At 40.7% G+C, this 26,450-nt stretch overlaps 1 protein-coding gene across 1 annotated transcript in view; it reads right to left on the minus strand.

Annotated features, from left to right (window-relative positions):
* Positions 1-5,582: 5,582 nt before the first annotated feature.
* SNX4 (sorting nexin 4) overlaps positions 5,583-26,450 on the minus strand; it is a 46,991-nt gene continuing 26,123 nt past the window's right edge. The window contains exons 8-14 of the mRNA XM_056861137.1: positions 26,074-26,135; positions 23,896-23,961; positions 16,936-17,025; positions 13,269-13,368; positions 10,334-10,479; positions 8,072-8,186; positions 5,583-5,954 (exon numbers count right to left, since the gene is read on the minus strand). Of these exons, the coding sequence (XP_056717115.1) occupies positions 5,907-5,954; positions 8,072-8,186; positions 10,334-10,479; positions 13,269-13,368; positions 16,936-17,025; positions 23,896-23,961; positions 26,074-26,135 (627 nt within the window). The 3' untranslated portion in view covers positions 5,583-5,906. The remainder of the gene's footprint in view (positions 5,955-8,071; positions 8,187-10,333; positions 10,480-13,268; positions 13,369-16,935; positions 17,026-23,895; positions 23,962-26,073; positions 26,136-26,450) is intronic.

A 26,450-nucleotide genomic window follows, 5' to 3' on the forward strand; every position in this document is an offset into this window, starting at 1 on the left:
CCTGCCCAACAAAGGTGTCAGGGAGTGTACTCTCTTTTCTTTACTGTTCCCAAAAAGAACGGGGACTGGAGGGCCATCCTCAACCTAAAGTACATCAACAGGAGGATGGCACACAGACATTTCCGGATGAAAACTGTCAAATCTATAGTGGAGTCCCTACTCCCTGGCACCTTTATGACGGCAGTGGACCTCACCGAGGCATATCTTCATATCCCTATACACCCCGATCACAGACGATACCTCAGATTCGCATATGGGACAAATCATTATCAATTCAGAGCCCTCCCATTCGGGTTGACATCTGCATCAAGGGTCTTCACAAAGACCATGATCACAGTCATCTCAGTTCTCAGACAACAAGGAGTCTTTGCACTCCATTCTGATTTGCGCTCCAAGCTTAACTTTATCCAAACTACACACGAAACTAGTGCTACAGATACTCCAACAGCACGGGTATATGGTAAACTTCCAGAAAAGCTCCCTGATACCGTCCCAGACTATGACTCATCTAGGAGTACGAATCAATTCCAAACTCGACACAATCTCACTGCCAAAAGAAAGAATGTACAAAATAATTTCCTTGGCTACAGCTACGGCCAAGTTGAAGAAAACTATGCTCATGTCCTTAGCAAGACTCATGGGCTTGATGGTGTCTTGCATAGGGGTGGTCCCCTGGGCTCGTCTCCACTCTCGACCATTGCAGAGATTCTTCTTCCATACCAATTAGACATTGCCAGAAAGAAGGTGAAAATAATCTCAATTCCTGCTCAGGTCAGGCAGTCTACACTGGTGGTCCAAACCATCGACTCTGCACAGAGCAACTCAATACATTCATGCCGAGCCCATACAGATATTTACGGATGCCAGCTTGATGGGCTGGGGAGCCACTCTGGGCGATCAGATGGCCCAGGGATGTTGGTCTCATCAGGAGTCAAAACAACATATAAACCTCCTAGAACTGAGGGCAGTAAAATTAGCTCTACTGAGCTTTGCCAACAGACTCAAGGGCCATCACGTCCTCATAAGGACGGACAATACTTCCACAAAGGCCTACATAAACAAACAGGGTGGCTCCAGATCTCAGGCTCTATACAGAGAAGCGTCAGCGATATTCACATGGGCTCAGGTGAACATTCCATCGATACGAGCAGAACACATCAAGGGCAGCCTCAATGTGCAGGCAGACTGGCTAAGCCGCCAGTACGTCGACGAGGGAGAGTGGGAACTAGATCAGGAAACATTTCATCTTATTACAATCAGATTTGGCACCCCTTCCAAATTTGGCACGCCTCAGACTCAAATCACAAGGTACCAAGATTCTTTTCAAGATACTACCATCCCAGGGCAGAAAGAACAGATGCTCTACTGAGTCCCTGGCCACAAGGTCTGCTTTATGCATTCCCCCCAATTCCTATCCTGCCCGTTACAATGGAGTCACCATAGCTCAACACAAGCATGTCTCGGCCTTCTTGAAGGGGGTAACTCAAATTCAGCCACCCGTAGTTCATAGGTTCCCCTCCTGGAACCTTAACCTGGTACTTAAAGCCCTCACTCTACCACCGTTCGAACCTCTTCGTTCGGTATCCATGAGATTCCTTCGCATGAAGGTCCTTTTCTTAACAGCAATAACATCTGCCAGGAAAGTATCGGAGCTTAGAGCACTTTCAATTAGAAAGGGACTATGCGTTTTTCGTAAGGATAAAATTGTGTTAACTCCTGATCCTACATTCTTGCCCAAAGTCAACTCAAGATTTCATAGAACCCAAGAGATCAATCTCCCCTCCTTTTGTCCCAAACCAAAGGGAACCGTTGAAAGACTCTGGCACACCCTAGACTTAAGGAGAGCCATACGTATCTTTATTGATAGGACAGCCGGAATCAGACAGTCAGATTTTATGTCCATAGGGATTTCCAACCCTAACAAAGGGAAAAAAATGTCAGCAGAAGCTATAGGGTACACATTACGGCAATGCATCAGGGAGGCATACCAGAGTTGTGGTACCCCAGTTCCAGGGGGAATTACGGCCCACTCTCTTCCTAGTGCGGCCACCACAGCAGCATTCGACAAACAAGCCTCAGTCGATGAGATCTGCAGGGCAGCCACCTGGTCCTCGGTGTCTACCTTCGTGAAGCACTATAGGATTAACACCTGGTCTTCAGCACAAGCGGCATTCGGTCGCAGGGTGCTTCAAAATGTTGTAGATTAATGTGATACCCGCCCAGTGGGAAGCTCTGTAAAGTTCCACTGATCAGGATGCCCTTGCCTCAGTGGAGAATGAAGCCTTGGATACTCACCGTAAGGGCTCATTCTCTTCTGAGGCGAAGGGCATCCTGCCCGCCCGTAATAATTAAAAGTAATAAAACTAATATTCTCTAGGGTTATCTTAAGTTATGTAAGTTAATTGTTATGTCCAGTTTACTGTGATGGTTCTAGTACTGGTTGTCAAGGCGTTCCATAGAGTGTAATTGTTCCTGTCAATATAGCTGGTCTAACCGGTAACTGGCTTCCTGTGGAAGGTTTTCCCACCAAGGGAGACAGGAAGTTTTAAGTTTAGGTCCTGCCTACCCGGATGTAGAGGAAAACAACCCACTGATCAGGATGCCCTTCGCCTCAGAAGAGAATGAGCCCTTACGGTGAGTATCCAAGGCTTCATTCCTCCCGATCCTCCTCATCCAAGCTCAGTAGGATTGATAGGGAAACTACACTATGGCTGGGCCTGCAGGGGGCATAGCCTTCCTTGCTGCCTTGGTAGGCCATTATGGATGGAATTGTCCTGGCTGGGGTTCAGGGCCTGTAGAGGGGTTTTGTTCTAGGCCTGCGGCCGAGAGGGGGGAGCTGGGGTGTGAGCCCTGTGGGGCCTGGTGTGAGGAAGCCAGCACTGGATCCTGCAGAAAGGGGAACTCTTCCCTAAGGGCTCTCCTCATTAGGATTAAAATGTCCAAGGCCTGCTACCCACCTGCAACGTCCGGGAGAGTAGGGGCTAGCTCACCACTCTGTTGATGGTCCGGTGGGGTCTGGGTTGGTGGTGGGACGTCCTGAGCTTTCTGGAGGCCCTTGGTACCACAGGGGGCGATCAGGCTGCTGGTGCTGCTTTTTCCTGCCGCGATCTTTTTGGCTGCATCTTGAGTTTTGCGCTTGGATCCCGCACCCCGTGAATCTGCCGCCTCTGTGGGGCCACCTTCGCAGCTACCAGAGGAAGGAGTGGCCACTTGCAAAGGCGTTGAGACCAGGCCAGCCACAAGGTCCTCTTCGGAGAAGAACCCATCCACTCCAGTCTCCTGGCCGGCCGCCATGTGCCTCTGAGATCCAATTACCTTGCAGATGACTTAGAAGAAGCCAGAGAGGGAGCATGCCAAAAGTAGAAGTCTCTCTGCTGCTGCAGTAAGCAAAAACTGAGCCATTTCTATACGAGTCTGGGTTGCTGCTCTGGAGCAACCTCTGCTGCTGCCACTCTGTAGCGAGGCAGGAGGGAAATACAGTGAGTGACCAATCCCTGCCCCGGAACAGGAAGTGAAAACTAGTTCCTGCCAGGGAAGGGAATCACCCAACTCTCAAGATGCCATCCCCCTCAGAGCAAGAAATAGCATCCAACAAGAAATTCTTTTGTATTGTATTGTAACTGTCTTATAAATGTATGCTGGATATGCAGACTGTTAGTCTGTGTTCAAATGACTCAACAAGCCTGGTTTAGAATTTTGGTCTGTGAAATAAGAATCCATATGACTGGCCATACAGGAAGTCTTCAATTTACAAGTGGCACATGAAGGGAGGAGAAAGTCCAAAAACTACGAAAGCTTGTTCTTGAATCAAACAAACCAGTTTTATTTGCTGTCTGACTGTAGCCTTACTTGACTTTTGAATATTTGTTTTGTAGAACTTAGCCATTTCACCACACACAGAATAATGGAGAGTTTTACCTTGAGCAAAAGTGAACTAGAATCTTATTTATGGAAATCTGTCTAACAGAAAGATTTTTTAAATATATAGACAGATGCATAGTTTGAGTCCCAGATAATTTGAAAATGTGCCTCTTCAAATAAAAAAAGCCAAGCAACAGTTAACAGTAAAGCCCAAATACAAGATACAACCATTTCAATATAAGGAAAACCCAAAATAAATGTTATGGAAAAAACAAAATAATAAAGTGTAATTTTATTTAGCATATTTGGCACAAAGCATACAAGAACCTATTGATCCCTTCTGAAATTTAATACAGTTAGCAAGAAAAGGCATACTAGTACATTTAAGTTATACAGCATATGAAATCAGGGGTTGGGGGGGAAAGGCACCAGGAAGCTCAAGTGCATGGAAAATATTGACTCCCAAGTGCCCAGTGGTATTAAATTAAGGCACGACTACTCTAGGAAGTGTACTAGAAAAATTTAAATTTGTAGCTGCTTATTATTTTTGGAATGTACAAGTTTTTATTCTACCAGTTTTAGGACCTAGATTTCAGTCCTTGGAAACGGAATGATTGGGCATAATCTATCTTACTAGATTCTCTACTACAAGCAGAGAAGATGGAACTTTCTCTAGGTATTAAAAGGGGGGAAATCGTGTTGCAGCAGTTTAGCTGGAAATATTTTACTCTGCAAACCTAGTTTTATAACCAAGAAACAAAATTTGATTTTGGAAATAAACATTTTAAGAGGTTTTTTCTGATGTATGTAAATTAATAAGGTTAATCATCCAAAACAAGTAAATGTGTGCTTAAGAAGTAAGTACCTTAATCTCAAAGCAGCTTCTTGGCAATTGCATCTGGCTTGATTCCACGTTTAACTCAAGTGACATTTTTGAACACTCCTATGTAGAAGAGAATGCAAAGCTCCTTCTTCAAGCTAGAATCAATGGGCTTTCAGATTCAGCAAAGCTAGCAAGAGAGACCTTGCTCATGAACATACTGTACCAGTGGACACCAAACAATCCATTCTATTCATTTCCTTTGTAAACAATGCAGATGAAACAAGTTACCTAAACAAAATTAATGCTAAGACATGTAAATAGAATTCAGATGTATGTTGCTGCAAGCACAAACCAAAACCATGCCAGATTCATAGTACCGTTCTGGAAACCACCTCTTTTAGTGCTAAATAGGCACATTTTAAAGTTCAGTATAATCGACTTAAAGATAACTATCAATACAGAACCAAATACTCCTAAATGTAATGGATGCTGCAGAGTAAATTTAAAGCTGGTTTTAAACATTCTTACTGAGGTCAGTAACAGTATCTGCTTGCTAATTATGCAGCCTTGTGTGCTGGCAAGTATAAAAATTCTCAAAAGGGAGTCCTATCAGTTTTAAATTTCTAGCACAGAAACATCACATTGAAAGTACTGTACAGAATGTCCTTATTGTAAAGGGTATCAAATATTCAAAAATTTGATACAAAGATTAAGCTAACCTTTAGAAAAACAAAATTTCTTCACAGAAATATAACGCATTGAACGAGTTATGGAAATGGTTGAAACTTTGAAAATACAATTTTGTGCCACAAATTTGGGGGAGGGGGGGAGGGAGACAGGAAAAATACAGCAACAACTATTGTAGCATTACACATGTGAAACACAAATGAATGAAGGGGGATCTGGAAATGATTTATACAGTGCAAAGATTGATGGCTCAAGAGCCTAAGTATGGTGAACAGTTTAGTTGTGTGTGATTCATTGGAGCCAACTTGGATCCTCCCCTACCACCTTACTTTGAGAGAGTTACAATGTTCAGTTTGCTACTGCATGCAAAACAAGCCACAAGGTGGCCATCCAGGAACAGAGACCGATTCTTTGTGCCCTACTTTCACAACTACACTGGTGCCATGGTTTAATAATGTAGCAACTTAATATCCATGTTCATGCACTTGTGCTTCTGTTCTGCAGCACTTCACCAAGAGGGACTCAGTTCCATACATCACATCTTGCCGAAACATTCTTTTGCATTAGTCCAAACTTGAATTCCCTTTAATTAACAAAATAAAGAGAAAATATTTGAGCTGAACCTTCAATTAGGTAGTTGAATAAAACTGACTATTGACAATCATGTATTATTTTCCATCCAAACTGGGTACCCACGGTAGGGTGGGATAAATAAATAGATAAAGAAAATATAATTTATTTAAGGCGCTATGTCAGGATAAAAGTTATTTTAAAATATCGTTAAAACAGCAAAATGGCATATCCTAGGTTGATATACTGTAACCATATGCCAGACGCGTTTCGGCCTATTTGGCCATCCTCAGTGGTCAATTGATACCCATGTAAAACATACACACATATTTACAAATATATAAACATATACAGACAATTATATATCAGACCAGGCATGTATGTAGGTTGTATAGTATATTTCCAATTATACAAACATCTGGTTAGATTGTCTACAAGTTGTTATACTAGGCTGTATATGTCTCCCATATAAAATATGTGTGCTATTATCAACTAGGTAAAATAGTTCATACTCCTGTTCATCTTCTAACATGATTTATGCCATTACATGCCAGCATTGCCCTTCCACCCTCTACACTGGATAAACAGGCCAGTCCCTGCGACAAAGACTGAATCGACATAAGTCTGACATCAGAAACCACAACATTCAGAAACCAGTGGGGGAGCATTTTAACCTTCCAGGACATTCGGTTGCTGATTTAAAAGTAACAAATTTCTTACAAAGGGATTTCAAAAGGAGATTAGAAAGAGAGACTGCTGAATTACAACTAATAATGAAGCTCAAGATTATGCATTCTCTGGGACTTAATAGAGATCTGGGATTCCTGTCTCATTACCAATGCTGACTTCTCCACACCTACTATCCCTCTGCATATCACACCTAATCCAATCATGCCTGTTAATGTCATTTATTGCTTTTTACATTTCCATTGTACTAGTTAGACTGTCCAAATCTTAGGAGAGCCTTCACACTGACCCGCTTTCAAGCTCTCCCCTCAGCAATGGTAGAGAGGAGCTTTAAAAGGACCCCAATAAGTGACAGACATTGCCCGTGTGAAATTGGAGAAATGGAAACAGTGGCTCATGTGCTATTAAGAGGTCCTTGGTATGAAGAGGCGCGTACCAAGTACATTCTCCCTTCGCTGAAGGGCCCTAGAGAGCCCATAGAATCAGATATATTGCAGACACTTCTGGAGGGAGAAAAAGAACAGGTTACCTTAGCCACAGCTAGGTTCTGTGCAACAGCTTTCAAAGTTCACCTTTCAAAGGTTTCCTCAAGGATGGGTCTAATTTTAAATTAGGGGTATAAGTAAAATCTAACTTGATGGATTTGTATTTTAAATTAATGCACAATTGTGAACGGTGGACAATTTTATCAAGTATTCTTAGAATGGCAATGCCGTAATAAAAATCTGTTCTGTTCATTACCATTGTGTGTCTAATTCATTTGTCTCTCCTTAAGGATAGATGGAATCACATTCTAGCTGCATCTGAAGAAGTGAGCTGTGGCTCACAAAAGCTCATACCCTACCAGAAATTTTGTTAGTTTTTAAGGTGCTACTGGACTCCTACTGTTTTCTACCACTGCAGTCATCCTCAGAGGACCTTCCTTGGATGTTCCTGCCTTTTGAGACTAGGTGAATAAAAACCCAGGAGAGGGCCTTCCTGGTCATGACACCAAAACACTAAAACTCTTTCCTCAGAGAAATTAGTCTGTCCCTTTCTGCTGCATCTTCCACCAGCAGGTGGAGACTCTTTTGTTTCATTTGGTGTTCGCTCAGTGTTCTATGCACAATGTTTTAATTGTTGTGTTTATGTTGTGTATTTTATCTCTGGTTCTAACTGTTTTAATGATGTGCTTTTTTGCTGGTTTTAAAATGTGATTTTATTATGTATGTTTTAATTTGATAACTGCCTTAGTGTCCTTACAACGGCAGAAGGGCAGATAAATAAACACATACACTATGTAATGCATGTCATAAGCTTAAAATGAATCAAATGTATCCCACGCCTTCAATGCATTAACAGGCAGTAGCTGAGGAGCACCCTGATGCTTCTTCCCAAGGAGACTGGTATTATCCTGAGATAAACTTGGTTTCCCTGTTAAACATACCTGTCCAACAGACATACCTTTTTGCACATACTGATCTGCATCACAGCATAACTTATGAGGGCCTCTTTCAAGTCATGGTTCTTTTGCTCTTTGAAGCGTTCAATATCAGCCCAGGCACTTTTGACAAAGTCTCTGAAATTAATTGAAGACAAATTAATGAAAGCAGAACATGCAAGTTTCATACTGCTGTAAGCCCAAGCAACATCTTCTGAACCTTACCAGATGAACAGCTGAAACCCAAAGAGTAAGCTAAGAAAATATAATAGTATGGGAGGTTACAAGTTCTTTATGTACTTAAACTGAGGTTACTTTACTTACATTCCTCTTCCAACGTGACATACTAAGCTAAAATGTTTGGGATGTAGAATTAAAATTAAGATAAAATGTCTTCTAACAGTGTTTGGCTTGTTTCATGATTCAAAGCTCTGGTGGTGATTTGAGCCACTTGCTTCCTCGGTGTCTAAATATTTCAAAAAAGTATTTCTCTCCCTGTAATCTGCAAACTTAAAACATTTCCTTCCCATAATTTCAGAGGGGCAGCTATGTTAGTCTTGCAGCAAAAACAAAAGGGGGGGAGAAAGCAGAAGTCCAGTGGCCCTTTAAAGATTATTGCAATACTCCCTATGTAGGGCCAACCCAGAATATTATCCGGAAGTTTCAAATACTGTGAAGTGTAGCTGTAAGGTTTGTGACTGGCACAGGACATAGAGATCAAATGCTGTCAGCATGCTGGTTAATATCTTTATAGCTCTGAACTGTCTGGGACCAGGAAAACTCAATGATTATGCTCTTCTGGAAAGAACCTTCACTATATTCCAGGGCCTGCTCTATGTTGGTGCCTCACCTTTGAAACTCTCTTTTAACAGAGATTCAGAACCTGCTTAGTTTGAGGTGGCAGGCAAGAAAAAATTACTTTCTCCCAGGCTTTTGAGGTTGATTTTAAAAAAAATGTTTTTGCTGCTTCAGGGTTCTATCTTTGATGTTGTTGTTAAATATTCTGTGTGATCCTTGTTTTATCCTCTGTTAGGTCCCTAATTACTATTTGATGCTGTCTGTTATTAAGTAAAGGTAACAGTCTCCTGTGCAAGCACCGGGTCATTCCTGACCCATGGGGTGACATCACATCCTGACTTTTACTAGGCACTTTGTTTGCGGGGTGGTTTGCCTTTACCCCCAGCAAACTGGGTACTCATTTGACCGACCTCAGAAGGATGGAAGGCTGAGTCAACCTGGAGCCGGCTACTTGAAACCGTTGGGATTGAACTCAGGTCGTGAGCAGAGCTTGGACCGCAGTACTGCAGCTTACCACTCTGCGCCACGGGGCTCATCTTGTTTGTTATTACCAACTGACTTTATGTCTGTTATTTACTCATTTGTGTTTCATTGTATTTTAACTTGTCTTTAAGGTGCCACAAGAATCCTCTTCATAAAAATACACAACACACTTATTTACATAATTTCTGCGGGTTACAGAGAATTCTACTTCTTTCTATAGAATCCGATTTCAAATGTCAGTATTTTTAGAATGGTGCATACATAAGCCCTGAATACAAAGCTGTACTTCCTACGCAGAGAATATGAAATAATAAAAGATATTCTGTTCTTACACCTAGTTGGTAATGTCAGTGCTTATTTTTCAGCAAGACTTACTGATCCAGAAGGAGCCTGGATCTAAGTATTAATTGACACTGCCTATATTTTATGTGAAAATTCAATGGACATTTTCATTAACTGGATTTTTCTAGAGTGAAAGAATCTATCTTCAATAGCACTACCAAGAAACCATCTACAGACAGCCTGCTAAATATTTTGCTACCTAAATATAATACACCAAAGACACAGGTACATCTGTAAATATGAAAGTCACCAGTTTTCATTCTCAGTGCAGGAGCCAATAATGTGGTGTTCTTGCAATTGATAGGAAAGCTGTGTAAAACATCTCGCAAACACAAGAAATATAATAAAAATGCTTACAGCACAAAAAGAGCTTATGCTGACATTGGATGGGATCCTATCTATCATTTCTGTGCACCTGGGGGTTAAGGTTAGCTGATTCTCCCCTCCAACAGCTGACTTCCAGCTCTCCCTTCATGTTGTCCCCTTGAAGATCCTGTTCTGTAGGAGCAGCTTTTCAGGGGCTGCAGCATTTTGGGCTGCAGTAGGACAGGGAAGAAATCATATTCCATTCTTCTGTCAGAGGAGATTTTTAGTTGACTCCAAGCCACTGACTCTAAAGAAAATATAGGCTGTTAAAAGTAATAAACAAAATCAACAGTTACCGGCTTTCTACGTTCTTTGCTTTGAGCTGTTCTTCTCCTTCATGTATCTGTTCTTCTAACACTTTTATCTTTGCTTCTCTTTGTTCGGGAGTTTCTTGACCAAAAAGCTTACTGGTCATTCCTTTCAAGGAGAATGTTCTCACAGTCTAAAATAAAACCACAATAAATACATTTTTTTTCTTCTCTTCCTGGAAAAGAAATGCCCATATACATATATGAAGTATCTGTTTCAAAACATGCACAAAAAATGTGACAGGGATGCCAAAATTAAACCCTAAAGCAAAAACAAGTTCAATATGGCGTGTTACAGATGATTAAACCATGACTGAACCTAAACACCAAGGCTCATAACTTTCTATTGTCATTAGCAATGGGAATTTAAGTTGCAACCTTGAACAGTTAGGTATTCCCATATTTTTCAAGTGGGTGACAATCAGTATAACTGTGTGCAGGACTGAACGCGTAACGCTTGGTGGTTGTTTTTAAAAACACAATGCCCTAGAGCCAAGGCAGATTACAATATTTTATCATTTCCTTTGGCTTAGGTCATCATTTTTATCACTCCTTTCATGATGGATTGTTTTTAAACGTTGTTCATAAATATCAAACCCATTATCTTCCCTTTCCTAGTCTGAGTCAAATCACCAACTCTCCAATTCACCACCACCAGTCATCCACTCACATGTCTACTGTATGCCAGGCCTTGACCAATCTAATCGCTAGGCGCCATGGTGCTTTGACAACTCTGTGGAGCCTACAGTTTCTCTTCAGTCCCTTGGAGCTGTTCCTCACAGGCAGGGTTGAAGTGCTGCTTAAGAAGCTGGTTTGGAGCTGCCAGCCCCCTTCTTTAGTAGCGCTCCATCTCGAAAAATAAGCAAAGGCAGCTCTCCAAACTACTCTAAGGGCCGAACTACTCTTCACATGTACAACATGATCGCCACAGGGACTTACAACAGCTGCAAGCTCTCTGTGGGAACTCAGTTCAAAAGCCTAGCAGGGGGTTGATTTGGATTGGGACCTGGCACAGGTGGAGAAGGGGATTCTGCCACCCCCTGTGCTGCTTCCCGATCTGAAACATCCCTAGTGGTGGTGGTGGGTAATTTGCCACATTGGGGGCAGAACTGCGCATGTAACCAATCAGTGCACATGCAGCTTCCTGATGAGGGAAATAATGCCTCCCTGGGGCCATTTAAGGCTGGGGAAATGGCTGGGGGAGACAGGAGCCCCTCCTCCCCCACACCATAGCCCTAATAAAAACTGGGCTCTGCTCAATAATCCAGCAGTTCCTACTCGTGGCAAAGCCCTTTTGAAAAAGGCAGAGCAAGGGAACATGGACAAGGAGAGACACAAGACTGTCAGCAGTCAAAAAGGTAGAGAGTCAGTCATACCAAGTAATTGCATTTATCCTGAGAAGACTCTGTACCACTGAGTAAAAATCACTGAATAATAAATAAAGGATTTAAGTACATGCACTCACACATCCCCTTTCCACTCAAAACATAAGCCTCCAAAGGAAATATTTTCTTTAAAAAAAAAACCAAGTAGGATTTGTTACAGGCCTGCAAACATTAATATGTACTTTGCCTGTGAGACTGCTTTATACATGCACTTGCCACTCTGCAGTCGACCTTTGTGTGTGTATTTGTTAATGCCTGCCATATAAGCAAAATGAGCAACGTCTGGAAGTGGTTAAAACATCTTCCCTTTCCAAGTACTGAAGGGGGAACTGTCAAAGGGTGAAGAAGAAGGTAGACACAAAGGGGCTATTACACAAAAGTGCATCTCCATGCTTCTAATACCACCAGAATACACGGATTAGTTTGTAGTAACTATACCAAAGCAACAATACTAATGCTGGAAATTATCTATTGCAAAGTTGGCATAACCCTCTACTTCAGAAAAATAAGCAAATGCAGCTCTCCGAGCATTATATATAAACTGTCACAAAGCAAATGTACATGGGTCAGAATATCAGAACCTGAGGTAGGGAAAATTGTTTTGAAACCTTTATGTGGGCAGACTTGAGTCTAGTGCACAAAGATGGCAAAGTTACTAGTGGGTGGGTCCTATTTTAAAACTACTGGTGGGGAAACATAAGAAAACTCCATATTCAAGATATCCCTGGGCATAGAAACCATGGCTTGAGCAGTTTACCCTGGGATCTAATCTTCTTTCCATTTTTCTGAACATGTATGCAGTCAAAACCTGGTGTAAGATTTTGCTTGTGAAGTGAATTCCAGTAAATGCATATATCCTCTCTCTAGAGATCAGTTTGAGGCAGCATACATGACAATGAAAATATTGTATTTGTTATGGAAGAGTCTGGATTCTGAATTTTTGGGCTGGCTCCTAAATCTGCGGAAAATTTGTCAAACCCTGTTTGATGTCAAGCAGGTTTGTAAATAATAAGAACTTGTGTGTAGTGTATATGGCATAACTATTCAAATTAATCTCTCCATATCATGTGATACACTGCACTCCCTTTCCATTCAAATTCCTCTGGCTGGCTTCCAAGCCACTGAACAAATTAAATCATACTAAAATCCTTTCAGTTTTTAAAAACGAAAAGAATTATTCCTCTCCACAGTTCAAAAATTGCACTTTTGCCAGCAGCATGCTAAATGTCTTTCTGGTCAATACAGATGCACAGAAACTAATACTTCCAAAAAGAAGTTTGACACTGACAGCACAAGTCACTGAGAACTAAGTCACAGTGCAATCCTGTGCAGTACTGCTCCAGTCTAAGCCCCATTTAAAATCAGTGGGCTCAGACTGGAGAAACTGCACAAGATTCCACATTCTGAGACACAATTTTTGCAAGACTTGTCGCCAACCTCTTGTCAGCAAATTATATATTAATATAATTTAGGTTAAGAACCTGGTTGCCTATAATTCTAAATCTTGGTGACTATAGGAGGGGTGGGACCAAGCTTACTCCTGTTGCCAATTCCTCACACTGCTGCTTCTTCGATGTCAGATCCTGTGCAGTTGTTTCCAACTCATACTGCAGAAGTTCATGCTTCCTGCAAACTGCCCTGAAAACAATAAATGAAATAAAAGCTTTGCCATGAAAAACTCTGCTCATTATGGTCTTAAAAATCAAGGATTGTTTTTTTGTTTGTTTGTTTTGTATCAGACCTTCATCCTGAGAAACTCATCTACAGTGAGGGAAAAAGTATTTGATCCCCTGCTGAATTTGCCCGTTTGCCCTCTGACGAGGAAATGACCAGTCCATAATTTTAATGGTAGGTCTATTGTAGCTGTGAGAGACAGAATAACAACAGGAAAAACCCCAGAAACCCAGAAGACAAAAGTCAGAGATTGATGTGCATTATAATGAGTGAAATAAGTATTTGATCTCTTTGCAAAAGATGACTTAGTATTTGGTGGCAAAACCCCTGTTGGCAATTACAGAGGTCAGACGTTTCTTGTAGGTGGCCACCAGGTTTGCACACATCTCAGGAGGTATTTTGTCCCACTCCTCTTTGCAGATCCTCTTCAAGTCAGTAAGATTTCGAGGCTGATGTGTAGCTACTCGAACCTTCAGCTCCCTCCACAGATTTTCGATGGCATTAAGGTCTGGAGACTGGCTAGGCCACTCCAGGACCTTAATGTGCTTCTTCTGGAGCCACTCCTTTGTTGCCTTGGCCGTGTGTTTTGGGTCATTGTCATGCTGGAATACCCATCCTCGACCCATTTTCAATGCCCTGGCTGAGGGAAGGAGGTGCTCACCCAAGATTTGACGATACATGGTCCCGTCCATCGTCCCTTCGATGCGGTGAAGGTATCTTATCCCCTTAGCAGAAAAACACCCCCAAAGCATAATATGTCCCCCTCCATGTTTGACGGTGGGGATGGTGTTCTTAGGTCGTAGGCAGCATTCCTCCTCCTCCTCCAAACACAGCAAACACACTGTCCTTCAGTGTTACTACTCTGAAGATGTCTGCCACAGTGGCTGGCGAAACGTCAGGAAAGAAAATTCCAAGACCACGGTTACACAGCCCGGATAACCTACAAGAACCAATGAACTCTGACCGTGAAAGCCTACGACAGCAAGTTGAGTTGATGCCAAAGAGCTCGATTTTGGTCTCATCTGACCACAACACTTTCACCCAGTTCTCCTCTGGGTCATTCAGATGTGCATTGGCAAACTGTAGACGGGCCTGTACATGTGCTGTCTTGAACAAGGGGACCTTGCGGGCTCTGCAAGATCTCAGTCCTTCACGGCGTAGTGCGTTACCAACTGTTTTCATGGTGACTATGGTCCCAGCTGCCCTGAGATCATTGACAAGTTCCCCCCATGTAGTTCTGGGCTGCTTCATCACCATTCTCATGATCACTGCAACTCCACGAGAGGAGATCTTACATGGAGCCCCAGACCGAGGGAGGTTGACAGTTATTTTGTGTTTCTTCCATTTGCAAATTACTGCACCAACTGTTGTCACCTTCTCACCAAGCTGCTTGGCAATAGTCTTGTAGCCCAGTTCAGCCTTGTGCAGGTCTACAATCTTGTCCTTGACATCCTTGGACAGCTTTTTGGTCTTGGTCAGGGTGGCTAGTTTGGAATCTGATGGATTGATTGCTTCTGTCGACAGGTGTCTTTTGAACAGGTACTGTAACGAGCTGGGATTACAGGTAAGACCTCTCCCTTACAGCAGGTGCTTCTAATCTCAGCTCGTTACATACAGTGAAGATACCAGGTAGCCTGACATCTGGCTGATTGATAGGGGATTGAATCTGGCTGGTTGATAGGGGATCAAATACTTATTTCACTCATTATAATGCACATCAATCTCTGACTTTTGTCTTCTGGGGTTTTCCTGTTGTTATTCTGTCTCTCACAGCTACAATAGACCTACCATTAAAATTATAGACTGGTCATTTCTTCGTCAGAGGGCAAACAGGCAAATTTAGCAGGGGATCAAATACTTTTTCCCCTCACTGTAGCTGAATTAAATAACCCCATCATTAATGCAGTCCTGACACAATAAAAATGCTACGGAACGTGATTCGTTAATAATACTAAGCCACAATTTCTGAATCTTTAAATTGCTAGTATTTTTATAGAGATACATCCCAGGCTTTAATTCAGAAAGTTTCAAGTGGGAATATGAGAACCACTTCTACAACAGCCAGTTCTCCACATGGTACAGAAATAACAGATGTCCTAGGATCAAAAAAATCTATCAATAGGTAGCAGATTTGATTAAATTACAGTTTCATTGTTGAAATCAAAGAAGAAGAGTTGGTTTTTATACCCCGCTTTTCTCTACCTTTAAGGAGTGGCTTACAACCACCTCCCCCTTCCCCTCCCCACAACAGACACCCTGTGAGGTAGGTGGGGCTGAGAGTGCTCTAAGAGAGCTGTGACTAGCCCAAGGTCACCCAGCTAGCTTCATGTGGAGGAGTGGGGAAATCATACCTGGTTCACCAGATTAGAGTCCACCACTCTCAACCACTACACCATGCTGGTAAAGGAGGAATGCTCCCAGAATTTAGGCCGTGCTGCCCTTCTTTCATCCTGTTTTTCATATGTTAGTCATTTTCTATACAGGATTATACCAAACTAAAGCCTTTGGATGGCTCTTTACAGTCTTTTCTTTTTTACTATTTAAAACGATACAATGCTGCTTAGAATGGTAGACTAGGACTTTTTACGTCCAGGAACATCTTTTCTACCTCACCCCCTTTGAATGTATTTAAAATATTTATATATAGTCCCCTCCAAAGTGAGGTTCAAGGTAGCTTACGTATTAGTATCCAGGAATGTATTTATAAAGCAAAGCAATAAAACAAATTTATGTTTATTTGCTTTACATCTAGCTTTCAGAACTTGCTCACTCTTAATTTGTTCCTAGTAAGTATTCTGTTATTGTTGCTCTTGTATATTTTCTAATATAACCACATGGCTGCTTACATTTGATAAATATAAAATCAAAATATCCAATCAATGATGGTTGGAGAGCCAAATCTCTCCAAGCACAGAATCAAGAAGATTAGGTAACCTGTTTACTGGATTCCTCCATGTGTGTGTGTAAAATGAGGTGAAGTCCCAGCCAACATACGGTAACCCTGTAGGGTTTTCAAGGCAAGAGACTAATAGAGGTGGTTTGCAGTTGCCCTCCTCTTCATAGCAACCTTGATATTCCTTGGTGGTCTCCCATCCAAGTACTAGCCAGGACTGACCCTTCTGAGATCTGACTAGCCTGGGCCATCCAGGTCAGGGCGGATTCCTCCATACATGATCATAATTGTTCACATTGTCCAAAATGTACAGTTAGATAAATATGCAGAACATTTGAAAAATCCAATTCACCTAATAAAAATTAGCAGCATAATGGACAGCTGTTTAGGATACAGTAAGCTATAAAGTCTCAGGACAACTGCCATTATTATACTGTACAAATGAGAAGCTGACTTGCTCAAAGATTCCACAGAAGAGAAGGCCTTTGAATCCACATTTCTAGTGCAATGCCCATTTACTTTTGTAAGTTATATATAAGTGATACAGAATCTTGGAAAACAGTTTACAAATGTGGCCTATTGGAACATTTATACAACATCAGAATTATCGCATAAGGTATTATATATTATATGCTTACCTAAGAGCTTCTGCATAGAAGAGATATTCTTTCAGCTGGTCTGCATAATGTTCTTCCTCTTCTAGTATGTCATCAATAGAAGCTGCGTACCTAGAAAAATATGACAGTAGAGAAACAGGCTCCCAAAATTTGATGGTACTGTTGAGCCATCAACTTTTCACTTGTTTTGTTAAAGCCACCTCATGCTTGTTTAGGAAATACAAGCAACTACAAAGGAGGAGAATGGATTTAAATTAATGATTTAGTTAAATCACTGATTTAAATAACTCTATACTGTTACAAAGTGATCTGATTTCAATCTCATTCTATACAAAATGAATGTTATACATATCTATAAGGAAAGTTTTCTAATAAACTTAAGAAAGGTATGCTGATACTGAGGGCGAAAGTTCAGTCTTTAACGAATATATTAATTTAAGACTATAGAACATTGCTTATTTTCTTCATGAGAGCAGAAGATGACTAAAATAGGAGCTTTTAACTCCCTCAGAACAAAAGAAACTAAAATAGGAGCGCTTTCTAACTCCTTCAAAACAAAAACAAAAAAGAGTCAATTCCTATAGCTTAATAAATCTACATAATAAATCAATTAGGATGTTAGCACCTCAGCCAAAAGAGCAGTGGAAACAAAATAAAGTCTTGATTACAATACAGAACACGATGACCTGATCTAGATAGGCAAGGTTTTGTTATGTGCAGGAGCCTATGGCACTTTGGTGGGCCAGAAAGTGGGCTGGGTGGGAGGACAGCGATAAACTGAATAAAAATAAACAACCTTCAAGCCTATTGCTGTTGCAAAAAAACCCTATATTTTTGTAAGACGGTAATAGCTTCTATATATTCTGTTTTCTTTAAGAACAAACAATATTTTATACGTTTGAGGTAACAACGTAAGCCATGACCTGCTAAAGTTTACTGCCCGGTTGTCCATGAAAAGTTAGTATTTTTACCTTGTTCAAATAAGGTTGTTTATTATCAACCCAACAAAAGGACGTGGGCTACTAGAAGTGTCCTACATTGAACCAGTACGTTCCTCAGTAAGCTTTAACTGTCCTGAAATTCACTTGTAACTGTACTTTATATTCCTGTTTTCCCCCTGCTCAACTCCCCCTCCCACGTTCTCCTTTTCACACAAGCACATTCTCAATTTGTCCATCTCCCTTCCTCTCCCCCTGTTAAGCCCCCCTTCATTCTTTGTCTCCTGCTTTCCATCAGCCAAACTATTTTTCTGTCAATAATTCGTTCCTTCTTTTTCCCCCTTCTCTTGTCAATCTTTTTATCCAGTCTTCTTCTGAATACCATTTTCTGTTCATTTTTATGGTTATTTCTCTCTGTCTTTCAGCAGCAGAATAAAGCCCATTCACTACCAAAAAAGACAAACTACATTTTTAGCAGCAACAGTAGTAGCTGTAGGGTATACATTGTCTTAACATGGTGAGGGAGTTTGTGTATGTCAGCAAAGCTGGGAGCAATCCCATAAGGAGTTTAGACTCTGTCAAGAAGCTAAACTCCTAGCAGAGTCACTCAAGGTGGAGTGCTCACAGCTGAGACACCAGACTAAAATGCATTCACCCCCTTCAGGAATCAACAACCACACCAGCAGAAGAGAATGGACAGTTCCAATTATGATAGGGGCAGAGGAATCCTTGCTACTGGGCAGCGACAGCCGTGAAAGGTGACACAGGCGGAAGATCTTTCATAGACAACGGCAGTGCCACTTCAGCTAACCCTGGTTAGCACTGTGCAGAAGAAGGTAATGGTAAACCACTTCTGACCATCTCTTACCTTAAAAATCCTATGATGAGACAATCCAAGAAAAAAGATATAGTGCTGGAAGTTGGAACCCCTAGGTTGGATGACACTCAATCAGCTACTAGGGAAGAGTTGACTACAAATAGTGCTATTCTTAATAACCCAACTGGACTAAAGCTGAAAGGACATTCAGTTGTTGACGTGAATGGATGAAAAAGGAAAGTCCATAGCTGTTCAATGCATATAATAGGAACACAGAACGTGAGAAGTATGAATCAAGGTAAACTCAAAATCGTAAAACGAGAAATACAACGTTTATACACTGCAGTCCTGGAAATGAGTGAACTAATATGGACTAGATTAGGATGTTAAAATTACAAAGTATTTTGATCTAGAAATGACAAACACAGAAGAAAACGAGTAGTTCTAATAGTGGGGCTAGATGTAGCACAGGCAGTCAGGGGCTATATTGCAAAGTCTGACCGACTAATATCAAACAGACTTCATGGAAAGCCTAGCATAACCATCATTCCAATTTACATTCCCAATACAGATGAGGAAGAAACTGAAAGCTTTTGCACAAGTGTCCAGGAACAAATTGATCACACACCTAATCATGCTGATAATCATAGGTAACTAGAACGCAAAATTAAGAAAGAAAAAAGAATCAAATATTGTTTGGCAGATGTGAGCTAGGAGCAATGAAGCAGGAGAGCAACTTATAGAATTCTGTGAAGACAACAATTTATTCATTGTGACCACATGTTTCAGGCAACCGATTAGACAGTTGTAAAATGGACATTACCAGATGGCCAATGTAGAAATCAAATAGATTACATAATCAGAAACAAAAGATAGAGAAGCTCTATTCTCTCTGCTAAAAACAAGAGCAGGAGCCAATTGTGGTACAGACTATAAATCGTTAATATCAAAAATTAAAAGAAAGGTGAAGAAAACCACCAAAACATTCATAGTGCCAAAATACAAACAACATTTCTGAGGATTTTAAAGACCATGTAAAGAACAGATTTGCATTACTTAGTTCAAGTGAACAGGATCCAGAAGAACCATGGGGTGAAACCAGATATATTATCAAGGAAGAATGTGCAAAGACTATTCCTGTAGCCAAAAGAAATGAAAAACCGTGATGGATAGCTGATGAAATTCTTTAAAAATTGTTAAAGAGGCACAAACAGCAGAAAGTAAAAGAATCAGAAGTCTAAATGCAGCATTCCCGCAACTTGCACACAAAGACAAAGAGAACTATTAAAACAACCAGTGTAAAGAAATAGAAAAGAACAAAAAAGAACAAGAGATCTGTTCCACAAGATCCAAGAAATCAAAAGATGGTTAGGCATACTGAAAGATCAACAAGGAAATACATTAACAGGACAAAATAATGAAAAGATGGGAATAATACACTGAAGAATCATACCAAAGAGACGCAAAGATAGCAGTTCCCTTCATGAAAAGTTATGGCTCATTTTAAAAGAAATGAGTGTGCCACAACACCGGATTGTTTTAAGGTACAACCTGTACTTTGGACAAGAGGTTATTGTTAGGACCAAATATGGAGGAACAGAATGGTTTCCAATTTGCAGAGGTGTCAGAAGGATGTATTTTATATCCATATCTCTTCAATCTATATGCAGAACATATCATAAGGAAAGTTGGATTGGATTTAGATGGTGAGTCAAAATTGGTGGAAGGAACATTAACAATTTGAGATATACAGGTGGCACCATATTACTGGCAGAAAACAGTGAAATGACTCCTGATGAAGGTTAAAGCAGGAAGTGGCAATGCAGGATTACAGTTGCACATCAAGAAGACAAAAGTAATGACTACTGGGGAATTACACAATTTTAAGGTTGATGACAAAGAAGCTGAAATTGTTAAAAGATTTTCTATTCCTTGGCTCCATCATCAACCAAAAGGAAGACTGCAACCAAGAAATCAGAAGGAGATTGAGACTGGGAAGGGCAGCTATGAAAGAGATAGAAAAGGTTCTTAACAATGCATCACTGGTGGCCAAATTCAAGATAATTTATACTACAGTATTCCCTGTTACTATATATGGGTTTGAAAGATGGACAATGAAGAAAGCTGACAGGAAGAAAGTTGATTCCTTTGAAATGTGGTGTTGAAGGAGAGTTTTGCTGATACTGTGGACAGCAAAAAAGACAAATCAGTGGGTTCCACATCAAATCAAGCCTGAACTCTTCCTAGAAGCTAAAACGACTAAATTGAGGCTATCATACTTTGGTCACATTATGAGACTACAAGACTTATTGGAAAAGACAATAATGCTAGTAAAGTTGAAGGCAGCAGGAAAAGAGGAAGACCCAACATGAGATGGATTGATTCAATAAAGAAAGCCCCGGCCCTCAGTTTGCAAGACCTGGAAAAGGCTGTTAATGATGGAATGTTTTGGAAGTCATTAATTCATAGGGTCACCATAAGTCAGAAGCAACTTGACAGCACTTAAAACATACACACAAATTGTCTTGTGTTCATTTCAGCACATATTGGAAAAGGGTACTTAGGAAATCCTTCTTGGAAAAGAAGAAAACGCAAAATACAGCAGGAAGTTGGAGATTAGGGCCAATCTTTCTTTCTCGCCATTGACAAATGGCTGAGTATGACAGACAAAATCTTCATCACCCTCATCAACGGAGGGGTAATGGAGTGGCAGTAGATTATGGTAAAAATGAATAACAGGGCTCTTTTACCTGGGGCAAATGGGATTTCCATACTTCCACATCAGTGCCCACAGCTTCAAGGCTAGGAATTTGAACTTTCACTATTCAATAGCTGCTAGTATCAATATCACAGCCTTTCCATCCCCATGACTGCTTACCTGTCCACCAACAAAAGACAACCACTGTTCACAGAGTCCCTACCAGAGACAAGGAAAGGAAGCAGAGTAAGACTTAACCTAGCACTTCCTGTCACAACACCATACAGATGCAAAGGCCAACACATTGGGATATTAAAAACACACATTAAGATATATATTTTTAAAAAAGACTTGGTTTCTATCACAGATAAGATGGTCACCCAATTGTGGGCCAGAATTCATCAACTGAAAATGGTTGTTTCAGAATTATGCTGGTAACTCTCTGACTACTGTACCTTTGCCTTTACTGTGAATTCTGACAACTGTACCCTTGCCTTTACTGTGAATTTGCATGTTAGGAAAAAACACCTCATGTCTAATATGTTGTAATATGCTCTACATGGGGCTGCCCTTGAAGAAGCTACAGCTGGTGCAAAATGCAGCACCTTGTCTATTATCTGGGACTAGCTAGCAGGACCTCATCACTCCTGTTCTGGGAGCACTTCACTGGCTGGCAATTAGTTTCCAGGTCCAATTCAAGGCACTGATGTTTACCTTTAAAGGCTTCCAGGACCTGGTACCCATATACTTGAAGGACTACCTCTCCTTACATGATCTCTTGTGGCAGCTCTGCTCTTCTCACCAAAGTCGATCATCAGTTCCTCCACTGTTTATGGCACATTTTGCCACTGTCTGAGCACAAACATTTCCAGTGACTGCCACCATGCATCTGAAAAAGCCCCCTGAAAGATGTCAGGGGGCCTCCTACCCTCCTGGCTTTCCAGCAAGAATACAAAACAAGAATTCCAGAAAGCTTTTGGGGCAGTCTGAGCAAAGAAAAAGAAGAAGAAGAGAGTTGGTTTTTTTATACCCCACTTTTCTCTACCATAAGGAGTCTCAAAGCGGCTTACAATCGCCTTCCCTTCCCACAACAGGCACCTTGTGAGGTAGGTAAGGCTGAGAGTTCTGACAGAACTGTGACTAGCCCAAGATTGCCCAGTAGCCTGCATGTGAAAGAGTGGGAAATCAAACTCGGTTCTTCAGATTAGAGTCTGCCATTCTTAACCACTACACCATGCTGGCTCTCAAAGGAGGAATGCCCTTGCTGGTTGGGTCATATGTTGTTTTTAGTCTTGTTTTTAATGTGTGGTTTTAATGTTTGCTTTGAGGTTTTAATGTTCTGTATTGTTTTTACATTATTGTTACCCACCTTGGGTCCTGGGGTACCTGGGAAAAAGGCGGGTATATAAATATTTTAAATAAATACAGTATATAAACTATTACCTGAAGTATCTACAACTTGCATTCTTGGGATTATAGTATCGGCCCATCGAAGCAAATAAGCGGATCAAAAAAGCCAGAATGGTGCCCAGAAATACCCCACTACAACACAGGCTCACAGGAAATAACCCCACTGGTTGCCATGTACAGCTCGCAGCTCAAGCCAGGTCAATGCATCATTGTTACATTTTAGATGCCTCAAGTTCCTACTCTTTGTAATCGCATAGCAATATACACCTATGCAAATGTTAAATCTTTTAAAAATAAAGAAATGACTAACAAAATACAAAGTAAAAGGGAGAGCTTCCAAGGAAGGCATAAAGCATTTTACATACTGAAAAAAGAGCAATTGGAGTATATGTTCTGAGAACATTTTCATCATTGGCCTTCCAGTCAGGCATTTCTACTACTTCAAATTGACTTGAGATGTCTGCCCCCTGCCCAAGCTCCATCAATACAGAAGTTCTCAATATTAGTCTGGCAAGGTTCAGAAATGCTGCAAACAGGTCAAGCAAGGATCTTATTTTGCCCACCAAATCCTGCAAAAATATCATTCAAATGCTGCAGGTGGATTTTTTCTCTTTTCTGTAGTGTTTTATTTCTGTTCTAATTTACCAGAGTGCTACCAGGGTGAATGCTAGTGGCTTAAGTCTTCAGGTGCCCCAGAGAAGCAAAAAAGATTTAGGCACCGAATAGACGGGAGTTTGTAAAACAAAGCCCATAAATTCACAGACCATGCAAATCTACTGCTGCCAAACAAATGGAGAGTATCAGATCTGCAGCACATTAGGTTTTATTCTACCAGTTTCTGGCATAGTAGCTTGAAGGAAATGCAGGAAGTGTGCCAAACTCTCCTACAGTTTCAAAGTAATAATAAAAAAGAAATCCCTTTAAATCATCAGGGACTCCTTGGGCTACTTAATGCAGTAGACTCTAAAGCAGCCCCAGCCTAAAGTCAATGAAATGCTGCACAGCCTAGAGTGCTATTCTTCAAAACACACCATTTCCCCAGCTCTTACTCTCCACCCCCACCCTCTTCTAATACTGTCCATCTGGCTTCCATCAACTCTCAAATAGTCAATACTTACACATCCATGTGATGGCCGGCACTCTGCAGCCCATCCCCCATTTCCTTCTCTATTGCGCTCCATTCACTAGAGACCGAAAAAAATTAAATAAAAGACCAACACTGCACATGAAGGGTGAGGAAGTTAATAAGCTGAATTCTGTATATCGTTCCTCCTGGGGGATATCTGTGTGGAAAAACCTCAAGATTTTGCTTGGCTAGGCTGCAGAACTTCCTTTGAGCAGTACTGGTGAACACAACATTTGAGCGCCAATTTTAAAGCCTGTTGCCTCATCTCTAACACTTGCATGGTTTTTTAAAAGATTATTCCAGCAGTTTAGGGACTGGAGCCCCCACACACACACACACACAAACAAAAGGGCATCTTGCTCAAGCGGTTGAAATTAAAAAATATCAACACATTACATTACTGAAGATGGACAGTTAATGCTTCTGTATTAAAAGTTTTATTTTCGTGTCTGGGATATTCTGGGGGGGAAGTAAATTTTCCTCAATTAAAAAAAATTCAATGCTGTTCTCAGATTTTCATTAACTTGAAACTGCCTCACTATGGAGAAGAAAAGAGCTCCATCACAGATCCATGTTAAAAACAAATGACTTTTTGGAAGTTTGGAGAGGGATGCTACTCCTTATTTTGTGGACAATGTGAAACTTTCATGAGGATCCATATGCCTCCCACTGTGAAGGTTGCTAAAAATCTAAAGAACAGGCTTTTGTGAAGACTTTCGGTGTTCATTGTATTATTATTTTTTTATGTTTCATATTGTTCCCATTACTAATTAAAAACCTTTAAACATGATGATGGCTTGGATCCACTGGAATAATTCCATAGAAAGAAAGATTTCTGCCCACAGAGCACAACTTTCTCCCCTCTCCCTCCCAAAATACTCCCCAAAATTCTGTTCCCTTCTGAAAGGCTCCAGTGGATCCAAGCCAAGGAATAGAATTACTCTAATTAATACCATCAGATCCAAATGAAATGAACAGAGGAATATTAACAAAAATGGGCAATTATCTTTCAAGCCTGCATTAGAAATCAATTTGTTGTTTTTTGGAAATATGTGACTACTGTTTACATGTTCTTATGACATTCTGCTAACTTGTTTAAAGTTGTTAGAAGTTTAAATGGCACTTTTCTTACCATGCAATCCTATGCAAGGTTGCTTTAGGCTAAACCCATTAGATGTCGAAGGGATTAGAAAGGAATAACTCTGCACTGGACTGCATTCTAAATTAGACATCCCCATCTGCAATCCATTAGCCTAGTGGATTAAATTTGCCAACTGCAGAATAAAGAGGAGAATCCCTGGTTCCAGAGTCAGATTCCTTAATTTTTCCATAAGATGGAAAAAATTAAGCACTCGATCCACCCATATAAACTCACAAAAAGACTACTGCTTGAGTCAGCTCTTTAAGTATAGCGCATCTGTCTAACTGTCACAATGCTTTCTTAGTATTAAAGACCAACAATGAAAAATAAACCCCCATTCCAATTGTACATGTGCAAGGCAGACAGAGGAGAAGCAGATGCTGCAAAACTGCAATAGTCACTCAAGCCCCATACGCTGATCACGTAAGAAAAGACACATTGGGAAATGTGGTCAGAGGTTCAAAACCTTCAAATGTGTTTCATGATGGCAAAATGCAAACAGCTTTTCCCTTGATCTCTGAATAGGATAAGGCATAGCCAAGGTGTTTCAAATGCAACCTGTTGATCCACCTTGATTTCCCAAAGTTGGCTCATAGTTAGTGGAAAGCAGTGAGAACAAGCTAACTCAAGTAGATTGAGATGTGCTTGCAATTTTATCCCAGGACAGAGGAGCAGTTCCTAACATTTCGCAATCTCAGATATAGTTCTTTTTTTCCCTTTTACTACCTAAGGACAAAATTGCAGATGGTACACTCAGTTTGCAACTGTGACAATGAACCCTGTTAAAAGTTGTTCTGCTTTTCAGGAAAATTGGCCGATAGAAAAACACAAGAGAAGCCCATTTTCAAGGTCATCTAAATCCTCTGAGGAAATAAGATATCAAACGTATAAATCAAGGTGATCAGTTTCCAGTACATTTAAGATACAGCTGCAATTTTTTACAATGAAAACAAATTCCCCCACAAATTACTTCTGAGACACATGAACTGAATAAACTAGTAAGTTATAAAAACCACTCTCAGCTCTTACCTGAAAACTCTCCCATAATTCCCATGGACTTTGTATACCCCATAGAGTCGATCTGCTACTCTCTAAAATAAGGATTTACATGCAGAAGTTAGATATCTAGAAAGACCAACAGGTGCTTTATATGTTGTTTCCTAGAGAAAAGCTTCTTAAACTTTGGGTTGCAAAACTGAATGTGGGGGTCATGAAAAATTTGGCAACAGTAAATGGTAAAATTATATGTATACCACAGAATGGTTTTAATAAATCATAAAGAAATTTATTTTAAAATGTTTTAAAATCAGTAAATGTTTGATTTGTATACCTATTTTATATACCTATATACCCAGGGTCACGTAAAATTTTCTCAGGCAAAAAGGGGTTGTGAGTGGAAAAAGTTT

Source organism: Euleptes europaea, chromosome 15 (assembly GCF_029931775.1).
Source record: "Euleptes europaea isolate rEulEur1 chromosome 15, rEulEur1.hap1, whole genome shotgun sequence".
NCBI classification, from domain to species: Eukaryota; Metazoa; Chordata; class Lepidosauria; order Squamata; family Sphaerodactylidae; genus Euleptes; species Euleptes europaea.